General features: G+C 42.4%; 2 protein-coding genes across 7 annotated transcripts in view; one reads left to right on the top strand and one right to left on the bottom strand.

Moving 5' to 3' along the window:
• Positions 1 to 9,413, bottom strand: part of sik3 (SIK family kinase 3) — a 55,057-nt gene extending 45,644 nt beyond the window's left edge. For 2 of the 4 annotated variants that reach the window (XM_061826717.1, XM_061826715.1), the window contains exon 1: positions 9,046 to 9,413. In XM_061826717.1, coding sequence (XP_061682701.1) covers positions 9,046 to 9,336 — 291 coding nt within the window. In that variant the 5' untranslated portion in view covers positions 9,337 to 9,413. The remainder of the gene's footprint in view (positions 1 to 9,045) is intronic. The other 2 variants (XM_061826716.1, XM_061826718.1) reach the window with 2 other exon arrangements.
• A 3,961-nt stretch (positions 9,414 to 13,374) lies between these two features.
• Positions 13,375 to 19,716, top strand: part of sidt2 (SID1 transmembrane family, member 2) — a 29,600-nt gene continuing 23,258 nt past the window's right edge. For all 3 annotated transcript variants that reach the window (XM_061827572.1, XM_061827574.1, XM_061827573.1), the window contains exons 1-2: positions 13,375 to 14,149; positions 14,244 to 14,365. In XM_061827572.1, the coding sequence (XP_061683556.1) occupies positions 13,919 to 14,149; positions 14,244 to 14,365 (353 nt within the window). In that variant the 5' untranslated portion in view covers positions 13,375 to 13,918. The remainder of the gene's footprint in view (positions 14,150 to 14,243; positions 14,366 to 19,716) is intronic.

A 19,716-nucleotide genomic window follows, 5' to 3' on the forward strand; every position in this document is an offset into this window, starting at 1 on the left:
TGGTTGAATTCCATCCACCCTCAGGGCCTTTCCACAGCAGTGCTTTTTAACCACCTTGGTGACCTCAGCCCCAGAGATATGAGAGCGGCCTCAGAGAACACAGACTCTTCTTTCTCATGGGAAGGTGTGTTGGTGGAATTGAGGAGGCCTCCAAAGTATTCTGTCCACCAACTCACATCCCAAGTTGAGGTCAGCAACGACCCAGCCTCACTATACAGTGTTGACAGTGCACTCCTTCTGAGACACCAGATGGTGGACCAGAATTTCCTCAAACCTATCTGAAGTGTCTCAATGGCTCACTGAACTCCTCCCGTGCCCAAGTTTTTGCTTCAGCGACAACGAAAATGGCATTCTGCTCAGCCAGCCGGTACCCATCAACTGCCTCAGGATGGATCGATAGGACTCCTTCAGCTTGATGGCATCCCTCACTGTTAGTGTCCACCAAAGGGTTTGGGGATTGCCGCCACAACAGGCACCAACCTCTCTCAACCTCACACACCAGCTCAGGCTGCTTCCCTGCCAGACAGATGGCATTCCACGTCCCAGCTTCTGTAGCAGAGGATCGGCTCGCCATGGTCCCTGCCTTTAGCAACTACCTAGCTCACACTGCACCTGACCAACAGGTGGTGAACCCATGAGAAGGAGGATCCACGTAACCCTTTCAGGCTGTCCCCTCCTGAGCCTCATGGGTGCAGCCCGCCCACCTAGGATTGGCCTTCACAGAGGGGTGTCCTGGTGACCCGCATCTGGACAAGGGAAACCTAGATCCAATTTTTGTATTCATCATAGGGGTTTATGGAGATGTACATTGTATGGTTACTCACCTAGGACCCTTTTGTCATTGGTGATCCTACCAGGGGCGTGAACCCTCAGACAACTTAGCTAAGTACTAGCATATGGGCACACATGTAAAGAATACCTTTCTTTCAATTTGTGGAGATAATAAAAAAACATTTACTGTGATAAAAGGAGACAAGACATGCTTCGATAAGACCTTAACCATAACCTCTGACAATGTGTAAGGTTACTGCATAACGACTGAGCCCTCAACAATAAGACCGACATTGTGGAAGATGATGGCGTGTGGCAGTTTTTCTTTGACACATAAGAATGGCAGGATTCTTTCCATAATCAAGGGCATATAATGGGAGTGTTTGAAAAATGTCTTCTACTAAAAATAAACTGTTGAAGTGTGTGTGAGAAAATTCCAAGTGTGTCCAACATTAATAAACACATACCACCAGCATCCTCTGTTTAACGTGCCATCCCAAACTCCCTTTCCTGATAACTAAGGAACAGCGGCAGCCTGACAAGACAGACTTCCTGTTATAGACAGGAAGAGGAAGTGAGGGAGAGTGATGTGGTGGCTCCTGAGAGTCACAAAACAGCATGAAACAATACATGTTTTTATCATGTATTTGCATGAGAAAATCCAGGATTTCTGCAAAATGATGAAATGAAACTTCTCTTTGATCTACATTTGTACTCATGATTTTCAGCTTTGGCTGAACACCAAATTGAATTAAAGTCAAGTGAATAGTTTGATACAAATAACTGGAAATCACAAGCATACTCCAAGCATACCAGGGACAGGCATTTGACTAAATTTTTTTTGTCAGTCACAGAAGAAGTGAACGATCAATTAGTTAGTTAATTATCATTTTAAAAAACACATAAATAGCACTGCCTAGGCTGCCTTGTGCAAATTTTTCTCAAACATTAACAGATAAAATATTCAGGAAATTGTCAACTTATTTTTTACAACTATCATTTTTCCACTTAAATTTCCAACAAATGTAAAGCAGTGGAAGTCAAAATGTAAATTTAAAAAGTTATTGATGTGCCCGACACACTAGTCAGCATGCTAACCAGGTTAAATTTCAGTGTGTCTTCCCATGGCATTTTTTTTTGTGTGTCAAGATAAATTTGTATGCAAGGCTCAACGTTTACCAATTGCCTATGGCAATTCTGGGCCTGCCAGGTCTATGAGGTATTTGTAATCGGGCCGCATAGAAAGAATGACCAAGTTACAGTATATAATTTCCGTTGTACTCCGTTTTGTCTTTTCTTTTTATTTTTAAAGGTGACCACATCTCTGCCACAACAGCTCCGCATCTTATTGACATGTTAAGACTGCACAATACGCTTCCATTTCCACTCCCAGCCAACTTGCTCACGTCGGCTACCCTCAACGAACTAATCATTTCTTAAACTGATTCAGTTCATTAACTTCACTGAAAAGGTGTCTTTGAATGGAGCAACACTAGACTCCATGTGTGTCACGTGAAAGGTTACTAAAAATTCCTCTGCAGACGAGTGAAAATTAGGGGAAAAAACCTTCTTTGGAGAGTTTTTTTTTTAAAGGGAGAAGACTACTTGAGGAGACAAAAGAAGAGCCAACGACCTTAAAGAGCAATCCTACTTAAAATAAGGGTTTATCGCAAAAGGTAACTCTCATGACCAAGTCCACTCTGCATAACACTGTATGTGCTGACCAGCTAGACAACTGAGCCCAAGCCCCTGGACTCAAAGATAGGCCATTGGAGATTTTGAAAGAAAAAAAATATCAAATGAATAACTGCCGCTACCGTGACCAACATCCTATCTTTGTAAGGAAAAAAAAAAAAAAAACCTTTTCTAGTGACAGTTACAAAGAGAAAACTACGAAAGAGACTGGACATACAGAACAACCCCAGGGACACATAAACCCCTAAAACACAATAAGGTGATTATGTACAGCGCACACACACACACACACACACACACAACACACACACACACACACACACACACATGCCCCCCCCCACACACACACACACATGCCCCCCACACAGCTGTGAAAAACTATTTTATATATATTAAATTATATACATTGTATATTTCGATTAATGTTTTAAACATTCATAAATCGATATTTTGAACACATTAAATGACAGTGTGCACACTTGAGTTTGTCTATTTAGAGTAATTATAGCTTTCTACCCCTCCCGATGCTAATTTTACTTATCTTTACTTGCATGACAAAGTATTTCTGGTCTCTCAGATTTTTAATCAAAACAATGTCTTCTTCCATGTGACTGAATGATATAATCCAGGTCCATTCGAACAACAGGGAGAAACAGAAAGGTAATCCTGATATTTCTCATCGGATAGGGACAAGACAAGCCATAGAATGAAAGGAATAATGACTCTGGGATTAATAGCATGATCCAGGGCCCTTGAAAAAAAATATAATCCTCCATCAATTTTCCGTGCCACTTGTCCTCATTCAAATTGTAGAGGTGCTGGAACCTATACTAGCTATTTTCCAGTGTGCCCAGAATTGGTCACAACCCAATCGCACGTTTATCCAGACCACCATTCACACTCAGATTCACACCAATGGGAAATTCAGTCTTCAATAAACCAACTATGTATATTTTTGGTTTGTGAGAACCAAAGCGCATGGAGAAAAACCACACCGGGAAGGGGAGAACATGTAAACTCCACACAGGTGAGGCCACATTTGAACCTGGGTCCTCAGAACTGTGAGGAAGATGTGCTAACCAGTCCTCCACTGTGCCGATTCTAATACAACAAGCATTCCAGTCACAGATAACAAGGCAGGATTCTTTTAACGTTGACCCCAATTCTCACAACTCTTGGTTTCTATCCAGCTGCAAGATTAATTACATCACTGTTGCATTGCACGGTGATACAGAAGTTTGTCTTGGCCTCACAAGGTGAAGATGCAAAACAGATTGACGCATGCTAGCATGCATATTAATGAAAGTGTGACTGTTTATGTACAAAGTGAAATCCATGCATTTGAATAAGCGAAATTAATGGGTTTGAAAAGTGGGGTAAAATGTATGGTTCAAACATGTGAGTACCCCAAAATGTCTCATTTCAATCACAAATTGTATCAATTATTCTGTTCTGCATCCATCATGAAATCCAAGAATTAGGGGTGTCCTGTTCCAATTTTTGAGATCAGAAATTACTTTGACGTCAGCAAAAAAAAACAAGTATCGGATCCTATCTGACTGGATTAAAAATCTTAAAGAGTTTACAGAAGCACTCAATTCCATGCACCACTCCAGAATTTCCATCCACCACTGCTCAACGTGATCGCAACGGTTGCTAAGGTGGTAACATAGTAAGAGGGAATGTTGCTTGCTTAAAGTCGTTTCACATTCCAGTTTGATTTCACTGTTAAAATAACTTAACTTAAAAATAATTACACCTATTAAATGCTCAAACATCAAATCCTTTGTTTCTTTCTTGGTTTTTGTTCACAAAAATCACTACTTCAAAGCAAAGCAAAGCAAATTTATTTGTACAGTGCATTTCATAAACGAGGTAACTCAATGTGCTTTACATGATTAAAGGCATTTGAAAACAAAGAGATAAAACATTTGAAACGGGATAAAAACAATCAAAATGACGAACAAAATATTTTTAAAAAAAGACAAAAACCACAGAGTGCAAGTAATATGATCAAAAAGTGGTTATATTCTAAAAAGCATGAGAAAAAAAAAAAAGTTTTCAACCTGGATTTAAAAACTGTTCACACTTGGGGCTAACCTCACCTCTGTTGGTAACTTATTCCATTTCTATGCAGCATAATAGCTAAATGCTGCTGCACCATGTTTGCTCTGAAATCTGCACTCAACTATTTGACCTGAGTCAGTCCATCTCAGAGGTCTACTGGGTTTGTATTCCATAAGCATTTCTTTCATGTATTCAGGGCCTAAAACAGTCAGTGATTTATAGACCAGTAGCAGAACTTTAAAATCTATTCTAAAGCTGACTGGAAGCCAGTGCAAGGACTTTAGGATTGGCATTATATTCTCTGACCACTTTGTTTTGGGCAGAACGTGAGCTGCAGCATTCTGAATGAGTTGCAGCTGTTTAATACTCTTTTTTTTTTTTTTGGGAGTCCAGTCAGAAGACTATTACAGTAGTCAAGTCTACTTGAGATAAAAGCATGGATGAGCTTTTCCTGGTCTCCTTGACACATACAAGACTCTGATGTGTTTTTCAGATAGTAGAAAGCAGTTTTTGTGATTGATTTAATGATTGTTGAAAGTCAGGTCGGAATAAATCAGAACACCAACGTTTTGGACTTGGTTTTTGAGGTTCTCGGTCGGAGTGAGCGGGTTGGATAGAATTAGAAATTAGGTCATTAGAGGGACAGCCAAAGTTGGATGTTGTGGAGATAAGATTCGAGAGAGCAGACTTTGATGGTTCGGACAGGTCAGAGGCGAGAGAGTGAGTATATTGGTGGAAGGGTGCTGAGGATGGAGCTGCCAGGCAAAAGAGCGAGAGGAAGGATGTGGTGAGGGAAGACATGAGGGTAGTTGGGGTTAGAGAGGAAGATGCAGAAGATAGGATAAGATGGAAAAAGATGACACGCTGTGGCGACCCCTAACGGGACAAGCTGAAAGGAAAAGAAGAAGAGAGTCCAGGTATTTACTAACGGCAATTCTCTTTTCTTTATGGCCAAAAACATTTCTCAGTTTTGTTGTGATTTAGTTGAAGAAAAGTTTGGCTCATCCAGTTATTTATCTGATTTAGACAGCGGCAGAATATCTCAAATTGAACTGTAGTCATCTGGAGACACTGCTAAATATAACTATCATCTGCATAGCTATGGTAGTCAAAATTAAAGTTTTGAAGAATTTGACTCTATGGTACCATATACAGGCTGAACAGGAGAGGTTCAAGAACCGACCCTTGAGGTACCTCAAAGGTCATTGTCATTTGCTGAGATAGGCCACCTCCAATGGTGACAAAACGAACACAATGAATGAAAAACTCCACTCACGAGCTCACTTATAGCTGTAAAATTAGTGAATATTGCTACACAATTCGCATTTACCACATAAAACTTGAAATACAACAATACTTTCTGGCACGTATACTTCAAACTGATAAAAAACAAGTTGTAAAAACAATATTCTATCGTGACTTCTTTATCTGTTACTACAAGCGCGTATCTTGTTGAGTATATAACACTGCCCGTGAGGCCAAGATGTGCACAGTAGGAACAGCAACTGCCAATAAAAAGAAACCTCAGTTGTATCAAGAATCTCACACGTGTATTGTGAAGAATGCGACTGATGCCCCCCCATATACTGACAATAAAAACAAAGAACTAAATTTGACTTTGCTTTTTTTCACTTTAAAAGAGAATGTGTATTTATTACTAATTGAGATTTTTCATGGTTTTGTTTCCTTAATCTATTCAAATTTAGAATATTATTGTGGTTAAGTTGTGGTTAAACTGCAGTATATATATTTCTGTAATTGGTTTTAGTCAACATTTTTTTCTGTATTTCTCTTTATTCAGTTGTAGTACATTCATATTTTTAAACTTACTTCATGTTACCCATTGGTTAATAATAAAGGGTTCAGTTTATCTTCATACGTACTGTTGATGATTGTTGTTCTCTGTGTAATGTCATTTCATTATGACTTAAAAAAAATAATTCTATACTGCAAAATAAAGATTATATGATTATTTATGACATTGGAGCGGACTGATGTTGGTATCGGCCAAAATTCACATTCGCAATCTCGGTATCGAATCGGAAGTGAAAAAGTTGAATCAAAACATCCCAGGAATGTTCTCAAATATGCAAATTAGTCTTCCGCCTTCGCAACAATCATTACTAAGAAAAATGAATGCAAAATAAAAATCAGCTATCAAGAATACTAGTTCTTCCTTGTATGTCCCATGGGTTTAACCCACAAAGGTGCAACTTCAGAGTTGGTTACGGAATACGTATGAAATACTGTAGAACAAAATAAGATAATTCAATAATAAAATTGTATCATAGTATGCAATAATATATCTTTGTTCATTGATTTTTGTCAGTGAGGCAAAGTGACAGAGATAAATTAATAGTCTTCAATTAGATGGCAGTGAGTACATACAGCAATAATGCATTTACTTTTTTGTGGCAATTTTGCTTGCTGGTGTGCCGTCAGATTTTCCAATAAGAAAATATGTTGCTTGACTCCATAAAGATTGGAAATCACTGCTCTATTCAGGTCATGTATTCTAACTTGTCAGGTCAAACCAAAATTACTACGTGACAGAAATAATGAGTAATGTCTACTTTAATTAAATTACTTCATTGTAAAAAAATGACTTCACCCACACTGAAACTTAAGAGCATGATTTGACAGAACGGCAGCATGTTTATCCACAACTGTTAGTGCTAGCACTAGCTTCCCAGGCTACATACTATTTTGCTGCCTGTTGAGAGTATTAAAAATACCTGAACCTTACCTAAAGCAAGCTCTGAATGAAAGTACTCTCCTGAGCAAAGGTGGCCACCAGCACACTCTTGTTGATGTCACCACAGTAACTACTATATGCAGTCGTGTTTGAGTTGACAAAATAAACCCCAATGATCGTAAAAAAAAAAAAGGGGGATGCGGTGGCATCAGAATACAAGTTTTTAATCCAGTAGTCTTGTCATATTGCCAGTGTGAAAGACCAAATTTGCTGACTTTTTTTTGGTAATAATTTTAGTGGCCATCAGATATTTGCTGTTCTACGTCTTCAAATCCACTGGGCACGATGGCGACATGGAGTAAATGTCTTTTGCAGAGGTGATCAATGACATCATTAATCGGATGGGCGAACGGCGACACTAGAGCCCATAAAATGCTCAAGATAGGCTAATACCAATATCAATCATCAAATCGACATAAAGTCTACTTCATAGTCATCTTTTTATAGAATCCACTTATTCCACAATGAGCGCAATGTCGTCTAGTCGCCATACACAATTTAAGATAATGGCTTGAGGATAAAATAGAGCAGCTTGGAGCAATATATTCCATGATTTTATTTTGAAGGCTTGACTTCACGGGCAACAGGGTGTTTACACAGCTATTTCTAGAGTTTTCTTGGATTTTTGTAAATGGCTTGCCATTTGTTTTTCCCCCTTGATAGACAATATGACACACACTATCATCGTGGAAGGAGAGTGGGGAAATATTTCACCACCAAGAAAGAGGTTCCTGATTGAATGTAGAACCTGCTGATGTGGCGGGTCCAGAACAAGGGAAAGTTTCCGCATTTGGCCAAATTGTGCCAACATTACCTCGCTGTCCCAGGAATGTCACCTTTCAACACAGTGTGAACTGAAAAAAATGTCACGTCATGCAACCCTTACTTTTTTAGATATTTTGAGTACTTACTCACTTTGGTTGTGTCCCTCTTTTTCATTAATGCTGAATTATTTTTTTCATTAAATTGTTACTTTATCACATAGCCAACTTCACTGCAGAACTGAAACTGACACACCAAGTCAGTAGTGTAGTTTGCCAATATTGCAACTACTATTATACTTGGCTATTACCACTTTTCTTGAAAATGGGCAGTGCAAAAATAAATTCTCAAATTATGTGCTAATTTGCGGAGTTCTGCATCCAGAATACCAAGTTCCTCAGCAATATTGTTTTTGTTTTTTTATAACAATAGAGCCGACGTCCTTGTCAAACACTTTTTTTAAGGCGATGAGTACTTGAATTAACGGAACGTTTAACACTTCAAGTTAACGATAGAAATGCAACTTAAATTAGAGCGAATATTTTGTGAGACGCTTGTTCACTGAAAGCGTTTAAACGTTTAAGTTGCAGCGGCATTGCTATACCATAGCTCCATCCCACCAAACAGCTAATTGGTGGCTAAGCTAACTGCTAAAGAAGGAACATTCTCAGTCTCCGCTTGATCTTCAGCAGCAGCCTTCTCTCCGTCCCCTGCGCTTTGACAAACATTCACCCCGGGCGACGTCACTTATGGACAGTGCGGGACCGTCGCCGGTTTGTCTGTGCTGGGTGCGTGTAATGTCAACCGTTTCCAGGGATGTCCTGCTTTGAATGACCCGACAACAAGCAGCGGTGTGACGAAGGCGAACTTGTCGTTGTGTCTGGGGAGCCTGAAGGCCCCAGCTTCGTCCTCGGTGCTCCGCTAAAATCTCCGATCAATTCGCAATGACAACTGGCCATTGTTCACCATAAACAATCAACTACTCGTCGCCGTACCTTTGCTTTGGTGATGATGTGGGTAGCCAGCTTGACGACAGCGAAATTTCCCTTTCCTATGGTCCGCTCGATCTCGTAGTGGCCCACTCGCGCAGGGGGGGGCCTGGTGGTCGAAGTCTGGACGGGATTGGGGATGCACCCTGCAGCCGCGCCTGGATGACCGGGGTGGCTGATCCCGGAAGATGGCTGGACTCGGTTCTGAGGGCCCAAGCCTGCGTGGGTTGGTCGGGCAGGGTGCGTGATCCCGGCCGCGGGAGTCCCAGCAGTACCTCCGCTTGACACGGCCGCCATCTTCTCGCCTCTCTGCGGGAACAACAAGCAGCCTTGCGCAGCGCGCAGCGCACGCCCCCGCCCTGCGTCATTTTACGTACAGCGCTCCTTCGCAGCGCCCTCTCTAGGCTGTTACCAAGGAAACGACGAGCGTAACACATGACCTCATCCACAAAACCAACGTATTGTGGTCGCTAGGGCAACCAAGAAGTGCACATTATCGCTCTACTTCCCATGATTCAGAGCCATTGGAGAGTGCCGCGAGTCCATGGGTTCCGTAGAAGGGGCAATTATGAGAAACATGCATCCTAAATTCAGAGAAACAGAGATCGAAAACCTAAATTGGGTGTTAGCTAAAGACAAGCATGCAGTATACTGTACATATGACCATTAAAGAGGATTTCGGGTTGGTCACAAGTTTATGCTGTGAAATAGGCGCCTCCTCAGACAAAACCCCGGTGAGGATAAGCGGTGAAGAGAATGGATGTATGGACGTTCCCAAAAAAAGCCCAGAAAATAAAACATCAAAACTGAAAGAATAAGGGAGGTCTCGGTATGATTTAGTCCATTCTATTGGAATTTCCTCATTTTTTTGTAGACAGCGTCACCATGTGGTGAATTAAGTTACTACAGCCTGTCAAGAAAGAGCAACATGAGGCACAACATCCTAATATAGTATTGCATTTCCATAAATTGCCAAGAACCAAGGACACCTATTATACCGGTATCAATATCTTTTTTTGTATTCTGATATGGATGAATGTTATGAGTTCCATTTTTGGTCAAGAGAGAAAAAAGTGGTTGGCTTGGCACAAATTACACATCACAAACATTTCTAAAATTAAATAAAAATAATAATAACAGTAACTAAAGTTATGGGGGCTATTTTAGTTCAGGAAAGTAGCCTTGTATAATGTGTTACCATACAAATAATCCAATACAGTCACAGAGTACACTGTGTCTACATGTACAGTAAATACTGTAATAATTTGCTTCCCATGGGCCCACCACCTGTGGGGGTAGGATGCAGTCTGAGCTGGGCGGTGGCTGAACGCAGGGACCAGGGCAATCTGATCCACAAGTATAGAAGCTGCCTCGAGGGATATGAATGTTACCTCTCTGGCAGGGAAGGAGAGAGAGTTGCTGTGTGAGGTCGAGCAGTTCCGACTTGAGATAGTCAGGCTTGCCTCCACACACAGCTTGGGGTCTGGTACCAGTCCTCTCAAGAGGGGACACTCTTCCACTATGGAGTTGCCCACGATGAGAGGTGCTGAGCACCTGTACAATTGGGTTCACGCAGCTGCACAAGAAGGGAGCCTCACTGCGTCTTTAAGTGAGGGGATGGGTCCTGAGTGTTGTTTGTGCCTAAACACAAAACAGCAGTTCATCGTATGTACCCTTTTTGGAGTCTGTAGAGGGGGTGCTGGAGAGTGCTCCCACTGGAGACTCCATTGCTCTGCAGGGGGACTTCAATGCTTACGTGGATAATGACAGTGAGGCCTGCAATGGGTAACTGGAAGGAACGTCGACCCGAACAGAACCAGAGTGGCGTTCTGTTATTGAACATTTGTGCTCATCATGGATTCTCCATAACCAACAGGAAGGGTCCTATAAGGCCTACAAGTATGGGGTCCAAAATTCACTGATACGGGCTGTTGAACAGCTTTTACTGTAGATTATAAAAGACACTTTCCCACACCATCCCCACCATGCCTTGCCACTGACCACTTCAACACCTCTGACCTTCACGTTGAGCATCCACAAACAGGACTTGAGACACATCTTCAAACAAAAGCTTACCAAAGGGGCGGGCCAAGACTTTGTGTCCCCATTCTGCCTCAAAGTCTGTGTGGACCAACTTACTCCAGTCTTCACAAAGCTCTTCATCAGATCTCTGGAACCGTGCAAACTACCATCCTGCTTCGAACACTCATCATCATCCCAGTCCCCAAGAAACCTGCAATCTTGGGCCTAAAAGACTACAGCCTTGCCACCTTAATGTCTGTGGTCTTGAAGTCTTTTAAACAGACCACCTCAAGACCATCACAGGTCCCCAGCTGGAACCACTGTAGTTTGCCTACTGAGCAAACAGGTCAGCGGATGATGCAGTCAACATGGGTCTGCACTTCATCCTTGAATACCTCAAAAGTGTGGGAACCTATGCAAAGATCCTGTTGTGGACTTCAGCTCTGTGTTCAACACCATCATCCCCGAACTCCTCTCATCCAAGCTTCTCCAGCTCAGTGTGTCACCTGCCATCCTACCAATGTATTCATAACTTCCTAACAGGGAGGACACAGCAGGTAGGGCTGGGGGACACCACCTCATCCACACGCCCCATCAGCACTGGGGCACCGCACAGTTGTGTCCTTTCCCTGTCTCTCTGCATATAAGATTGCACCGGAATGCACCTAGCTGTCAAACCCCTGAGGTCCGCAGATGACACCACAGTCATCTGCCTCATCACAGACGATGACGTGTCTCTGTATTGAGAGGAAGTGGAGAGGCTGGAGGTTGGGCCAACACAACCTGGAGCTGAACTGACTGTAGAGATGATTGTGGACTTCAGAAGGCATCCTTCCCCACAGCTGCCCCTCATGCTGTACTGTGTCAACCGTGGAGATCTTTAAGTTCCTCGGAATCTCAGTCTCGCAAGACCTTGAAGTGGGAGACTAAGATCAACTCCACCCTCAAAAGGGCCAGGCGGAGAATTTTCTTCCAGTAGCTCCTAAGGAACCATAGCCTGGCACGAGAGCTGTTGAGACAGTTCTACACAGCAGGTATCGAATCAGTACTGTGTCCCGCCATCACACTCTGGTTTGGTGCTGCCACAAAAAAGGACAAACTCCAACACCAAAGGACAATCAAAACTGCTGAACGAATTGTCGGTACTCCCTTTCCCACTCTCGGCAACCTGCACGCTACCTGAACTACGACAAAGGCAGACAAAATCCTCTCAAACAGTCCACATCTTGACCACCATCTCTTCCAACTCCTTCCCTCAGGTAGGCGGTATCGACCAACACAAACCAAAACTAGTTTTGATTCCAACAGCTTCTTCCCCATTTGCAATTAACTTCTTAAACAGCTAACTTAAAATTCAACTGCTGCCATGGTTTTGCCTTGAGTCTGTTGTCACATTCTGCCGGGCCTATTATTATATATCATAGATTACTTATCCAGTCAAAGTAGTGGTCTCACCACACTGCACCATCTGCACATCTGTTGATGACCAATACTAGCCTCTCACACCTAAATTGCATCTGCAACACTTACACAATCAACGTTGTCCAAGATTATAGTCACTTTAAACTGGATACATTCCTTGGGTCTTGATGCCCTTTGCACCATGGTACTGGACTACTGCATTCCTCTCTCTACTAGGCACTCGAACTGCTCTAAATGCTAGAGGACTCTGTGCCCTTTGCACAACTGTCAAAAAAAATGAAAAAAAAACCAAGAGTTCCATCATTGCCAGATGTCTCGATTGACTGTCTGTCTGTTGTCTTCATGTACGTCCTACTAGAGCGGCTCCAACTATTTTTCTTAGTCGTTTATCTTCACAAGGGTCCCAGGAGTGCTGGAGCCTATCTCAGCTGTCAATGGGCAGGACCCAGGGTACACTCTGAACTGGTTGGCAGCCAATCGCAGGGCACGTAGAGACAAACAGCCGCACTTGTTGCATGTTTTTGGGATGTGAGAGTAAACCGGAGTTCCTGGAGAAAGCCCGCGAAGGCACGGGGAGAAGATGCAAACCCTGCACAGGTGGAGTCAGGATCGAACCCTGGACCGCAGAACTGTGAGGCCAATGCTTTACTATTGCTCGACCGTATCGCCCGGCTCCAACTACCAGAGACAGATTCTTTCTATGTTTCCGACATACTTTGGGGAGTAAAGTCGATTCTGATGTAATCATATTTGTATGATGGATGCAAAACCATAATAATTATTTCACACATACACGACGTGATATCATGCAAATTGTGCAGTACAGTATGTCCCCCCACCCCAATGGTGTTTCTTTTGAATAAAGATGAAGTGTAATGTTATGTCCTGGCGAGGGCGCCATTGTACACAGTGAAGTATTTATTTTCCAGTGTAGAAAAGGCAAGGAAAGACAAGCTACCACTACCACAGAAAATTCATTTCAATAAACCCACCGCGACGCTAACTCTTTTGGACGCAGCACTCCGACTTATTAAGCTGCACTCTAGCCTACTACCTCTACAAATTCGAAATTCAAACATGGAGCTCCTACTGATTGCTAGCCAACCACGTAACAATAGCACAACTCCGTAGCCGCCTGCCAGGATTCGCTTGTTGTGCTTTGAATTGCTGCAATGCTCTTGTCTCCGAACTTGTGACTTCAAAGCACAGCGGACAAACTGGAGTGTGTCACGGGTGTCTTTCTGGAGGAGGGACGACTATCAAGCCGTCGTAAGTGCTCAGATGCTAGCAGTTGTTATTTCGGGTCAAAACTGGACCTAACACAGTTGAACAGTCAACCTGTTTACTTCGAGTCATTTGAATGGGGTGGAGTGACACCGTTTTATGACAGAACGGGGCTCTTGTCACTAATTAAAGGACGAAGTTGAGAGACGAAATGCTGTTCAGGAGTCATTGGAAATCTCGATATAAACGCGTATTTGAAGGTGCTGTTGCTCGAGTCCTGCTGTGGTTGTGTGTGGCCCTGTTGGCTTGTGGCAGCAGCGCTCTGGGGGAGACCATAAACGTGATTCAGAAAGATGGCGAGTTTGATGTTAGCTATAACGACACAGCTACGAGTGAAAATCAAACTATATATGCTTTCAATCACACCGTCTCACGAACCAAGGTAGGAGAGCGCCTTCCTGAGTTTTTTTTTTTTTGTATTTATTTAACGCGTGTAGGTAAGTAATGTGGCTCATGTCATTGTGTTCGGTCCTCAGACGGAAGGCGTGCGTGTGTCCGTGGACGTGCTGGCGCAGAACCTCAAGAGTCCTATCCTGTTTGTGATACGGCAGAAGCAAGCCGTGCTCTCTTTCCAGGTCCCGCTCATCCTCAGAGGCCTGTGAGTGATGAATCTCTATATCTTAGAATAGGGTACTGAAAATACACAATAACAACGGTAATAGTGGAGATGATGATGATACTACTATTACATTTGCAAGCGCCTTTTGTGTCCCTTAATAAGGACACTGGACATAAGTAAAATGACATTAGAACAGAATTAGATGAAAGGAATAAAATGAAAAAAATACATGGCAATGCAATTAGTGTGAGGAGGTAATCTTAAATAGGTGGGTACTGAATTTGGATTTTAAAGTGGTGAATGAATATGAGTTGGGGGGAGGGTCGTTTGAGGGCAAGGAGTTACAGAGTTGGGGAGCAAAGCAGGGCATAAGAAGCTGGCTCCATATAGTGCAGGGATGGGCAGGTGGTTGTGGGAGGAGGTTCTGAGGGTGTGGACTGGGATGGTGATGTCAGGAGGTCAGGCAAGTATGAAGGGGAAAGGTTGTGGATGGCCTTAAAAGTGTAAAGACTTCTCCTTTACACTTGACGTAAATTCTAAATCTGACAAAGAGTCAATATGGTTGCTGAAGGACTGGTGTGTTGTGATCGGAAGGTTTTCATTTGGTGAGGATATAGGCAGTTCTGTTATGGTGAAACGTTAGAGGGAGCCTGAAGAAAAGAGAGTTTTAATAATCTAGCCTGGACGTGACAAGCCTGTGGTCAAGCACAGCACCAGAATGGGGGTTGAAGTATAGCTGGAGGTAAGGTGACCTGGTTACGATGTTGATATGCCAGTGGAAATATAATGTGCTTTTGAGTGACCCAACTGAGATGAAACGGGTGTCAACTTTGGACAATGTAAAACTCATGCCAAAAAGCAGATCTTCTTCTAAACTTATTCGAGTGAAGCTGTTACATTGTCCATCCATCATCTGTGCCACTTATCTTCACAAGGGTCGCAGGAGTGCTGGATAGCATTTGAGCTAACTTTGGCCAGGAGTCGAGTACACCCTGAACCGGTTGCCAGCCAATCGCAGGGCACATAGGAACAAACAATCATTTGCACTCAAAATCACACCTAAAAGCAATTCAGGGTCTCCAATGAATGCACGTTTTTGGGATGTGGGAGGAAACCGGAGTACCCAGAGTAAACCCACACAGGCAAATTCCACATAGACCGGGCCGGAATTTGAAACCTGGTCCTCAGAACTGTGAGGTTAATGCTCTAACCAGCCCCACCATTGTGCCGCCAGAACGGACACACAAGTATGTGTATTATCATATTTTATAGTAAAGGGAAGTGGGGACATATAGTAAATGATATGTTTCCAGTGTTCAAGGTAGTTTAAATTAATCTTTTAAATTATATTACTATTATTATTTATATGCGTTTGCACCCACATGTTCACCTTTTTTTACTTTTTTTTTCTGATGAAAAAAAATTTGGTGTGGGAGGGGTTATCCATGCTTTATTGAAGAATTTAAAAACAAGTTATAGAATAAACATCTGTGTAGATACTGCATTTTTGTATCATAAATCGGGACCATGGGCTAGCGTTTTTATGTAGTTTGGCCAAATGCACACGAATTCGCCGAGCACTTTATTTGGCAGTTGGTAACTCCAACACTGCAAGCTGCAACAGTCATCTAAGCATTATGGCTCAAAGAATGTTTTCTTACAAGCTCATTGTTACATTTTGATGTAGAAGATCTTGTTGTAATATAAAAGTTTGTGAGTCATAGATTTATGTTGAACATTGCTACAAAGATGCCTACTTATAAGACAGGGACACAGGTAGACAGCTTGTTTTGATAATTTATTGCTCTTTCCAGGGGAAAGAAGGAACCTCTATCTCAGACATGTCCAAAGTCCGGCCCCCGTGGACAAATTTTTACTGGCCCGCGGCCTCTATCATGAAATCAATAATATGCGGCCCGCCAGCACTGTTGACCACAGTATAAAATACATGTGTACAAAAAGCTATTTTTCACTTCACCAGAAGATGGCAGTAGCCCTGTGGCCGCACTCTGGCCGCCGTGACCCTTGACCTTGCGTGATCGTTTCAGCTCAGCCCATTTCTAACATGGCGTCTGTAAACAAAAAAAGGAAAGTTGACCCCGAGGGCCACCGCTTCCAGGACAAGTGGAAATTTTAGTATTTTTTCACTGAAATACGAAACAACTGTGTCTGCCTAATTTGCCAAGAGACTCTGGCTGTTTCCAAGGAATTCAACATCAAGAGGCACTACCAGACGAAACATGCTAGCTACGACAAGCTAACTGGGAACAAACGCGGTGAAAAAGTGAAGCAACTGGAAGCTGTTTTAACGGCACAGCAAAGCTTTTTCACAAGAGTCCGTGAGTCAAATGAAAATGCCACAAAGGCAAGCTACGAAGTGGCAACGCTGATTGCAAAGCACTGCAAACCTTTCACTGAGGGTGAATTTATTAAAGACTGTGTAATGAAAATGGTTGAGAAAATTTGTCCCGCGAAGAAGCAAGAGTTTGCCAATATTTGCCTGGCTCGTAATACTGTGGTACGGAGAATTGAAGACGTTTCATTAGATATTAAGAGACAGTTAGAGGCAAAAGGAACTGAGTTTGACTTTTTCTCGTTAGCGTGCGATGAAAGCACGGATGCGTCCGACACCGCTCAGTTACTGATCTTTTTAAGAGGAGTGGACAATGACATGAACGTGAGTGAAGAGCTTCTGGACCTCCAGAGTCTGAAGGGCCAAACAAGAGGAACGGATTTATTTGTTTCTGTTTGTTCCACCGTAGATGACATGAAACTACAGTGGAATAAAGTCACCGGGATTATTACGGACGGCGCACCTGCCATGGCTGGCGAGCGGAGTGGATTATCAAGCCTTGTCTGTAACAAAGTCAGCGAAGAAGGAGGCAGCACTATTAAACTCCACTGTATTATTCATCAAGAAGTTCTCTGTGCCAAATATATGAAATATGATAATGTTATGAAACCGGTGATAAAGACTATTAATTATATTCGCTCCAAAGCGCTGTGCCACCGCCAGTTTCAACAGTTTCTTCTCGACATCCAGGCTGAATACGGAGATGTTTTGTATCACACCGACGTAAGGTGGCTCAGTCGGGGGTCTGCGCTGCAGCGCTTCTTCTCTCTCAGGGAGGAAATTGGACAATTCTTGACTAAAAAGGGACAACCCATGCCACAATTAAATGATCCTGTTTGGCTGGCTGATTTGGGATTTTTAGTTGACATAACGCGACATCTGAATGCGCTGAACACAAGCCTTCAAGGGCAAAATGCAGTGGTAAGCCAACTGTATTCACACATCAAAGCCTTTCGGACCAAGCTGCTACTTTTCCAAAGACACCTGTCACAGGCGCAGCCCAATACCGCACATTTCCCGTCGCTGCAGGAAATTGTGACCAGTTTCCCACAGATCAATATCAGTGCGCAAATGACAAAGTATGCAGCAGACATCTCATCTCTGGTTGAGGAGTTTCAGCAGCGCTTTCGGGACTTTGCAGCTATTGAAAAGGAGATCACGCTTTTTTCCTCTCCTTTCTCCGTGGACCCTGATGACGCTCCAGACCACTTGCAACTGGAGCTCATTGAGCCGCAGTGTGACGCCGAGCATCGCAGTCGGCACCAACAGCTCCCTCTTGTCAACTTCTACCGCCAGCTGGATGAAGGCAGGTTCCAAGCAATTCGGACATTTGCTAAGAAAATGCTGGGCTTGTTTGGCTCCACATACATGTGCGAGAAGACATTCTCCGTTATGAACATTAACAAGAGCCGCATGAGGACGAGACTGAGTGACTCTCACCTGCGTGACGTCTTGCGCATCAAAACCACTGCTCTTGAGCCAGACATGGACTACATACTGCAGTCAAGATCCCAGTATCACCCTTCACATTAGTGCAGGCAAGACCTTTGTTAAGTCCTCTGAGTTGAATAAATTCTTAAATCTCAGTTAATTAATTTTTTTGTGATGGTCAAAATCACAGTTTGAATATGCAGTGATCATTGTTTTGTTTTCAGGACTTTTCCTACAGTGAGCATATAATAGTGAATAATATGTAATGTTTCACATGAACTTAGATATCCTTTATAGTTTTCTTAATTTTTTGTGGTTTGTCATTTCGGTAAAAACCTAAATGTAAAAGTAAAAGTATGCCATTTGTAATTAAATTAAAAAAATCCCAAAAAGTTAATTTGTATTTAATGTTAATGGTTCAAAGAATGTCAGGCTAAATAGTCGGCCCCCACACATTTTCACCTTACCAAATCTGGCCCTCTTTGCAAAAAGTTTGGACACCCCTGCTCTATCTACTTCACATCCCTCACCATAACCAGTACAAACCTCAAAGAAAGCCAATGATGAGATTAAATGTACATGTAAAAAAAAAAAAATACAATAAACCACATCAAAGTACATTGTTCCTCCTCACATTCCCAAAAAGTGATTAATTGAAGACAAGTAAACGAATAAAATAACTGGTGTGAATGTTAGTGGGAAAATCTGTCTATCCTAACCTAACCAGTATATATGGGCCCTATGATTGGCTGCAAGCCGTGCAAGGCTCCAGCTCATCCCCAAACCAATGAGTATAAGCACAGAACAAAAATGACTAAACTAACATTATAGCATAAAGGGTTCATGAAGGTTTTTCCATAATCAGCTGGGTTTTCATCATTGGTGAGAAGTCTAGGCCATTTGCCAATCGTCCATTTGTGATCTGTCTCACACACCCTCTGGAGTTGTGCAACAGCACAGTGACTTCGCCTTGGGCCAGACATCATCGTGTTGCATGTCGTAATGAATCTTTGGACTTTCACTTCTTGAGATCACGGAATACTGTGAACCGATCTCCTTGTCATGCACTTGGGAAAGTTATTTACAGATGTGTTTTGTGTGACCCACTCATCCACATTGAATTCTGGAGCTGATCAAAGGTTATTAAAAACACATGACCAATAAAGTCACCTACCTCTTTAAAATCAATCCTCATCCAAGCAGTTTGTCAAGTCATTGTTTTTTTTTTTTTTTACCTCAACATGTTATCAGCCATCTTTTTTAGTTTTTTTATTTTTTTTTTAATTTAAAAAACTCATAAAATCACCCATGATATTAAGATATATATACGAGGTTTCTCTATTCATGAAGTTTTTTTTTCACCCATTTTTTTGCACTAGTCTGAACTCAAAGTATTTTATTTTTAACCTGGTTGACATCCAAAGGGAAGTGTGCAGTACCCCCCCAAAAAGAGCAACCCTGCGTCTGACACCTTTATCATTCAGTGGAACAGATAAACCTCCAAATGGACTAAAAACTAGCACTGATTTTGAAGCATTCTTGTCACCTAAACCAAAAAACAGGGCGATACAGGAGCACTACAATACAATACTGTAGTGTTGCTCGG

This window comes from Syngnathoides biaculeatus, chromosome 8 (genome assembly GCF_019802595.1).
Source record: "Syngnathoides biaculeatus isolate LvHL_M chromosome 8, ASM1980259v1, whole genome shotgun sequence".
Taxonomy (NCBI): Eukaryota; Metazoa; Chordata; class Actinopteri; order Syngnathiformes; family Syngnathidae; genus Syngnathoides; species Syngnathoides biaculeatus.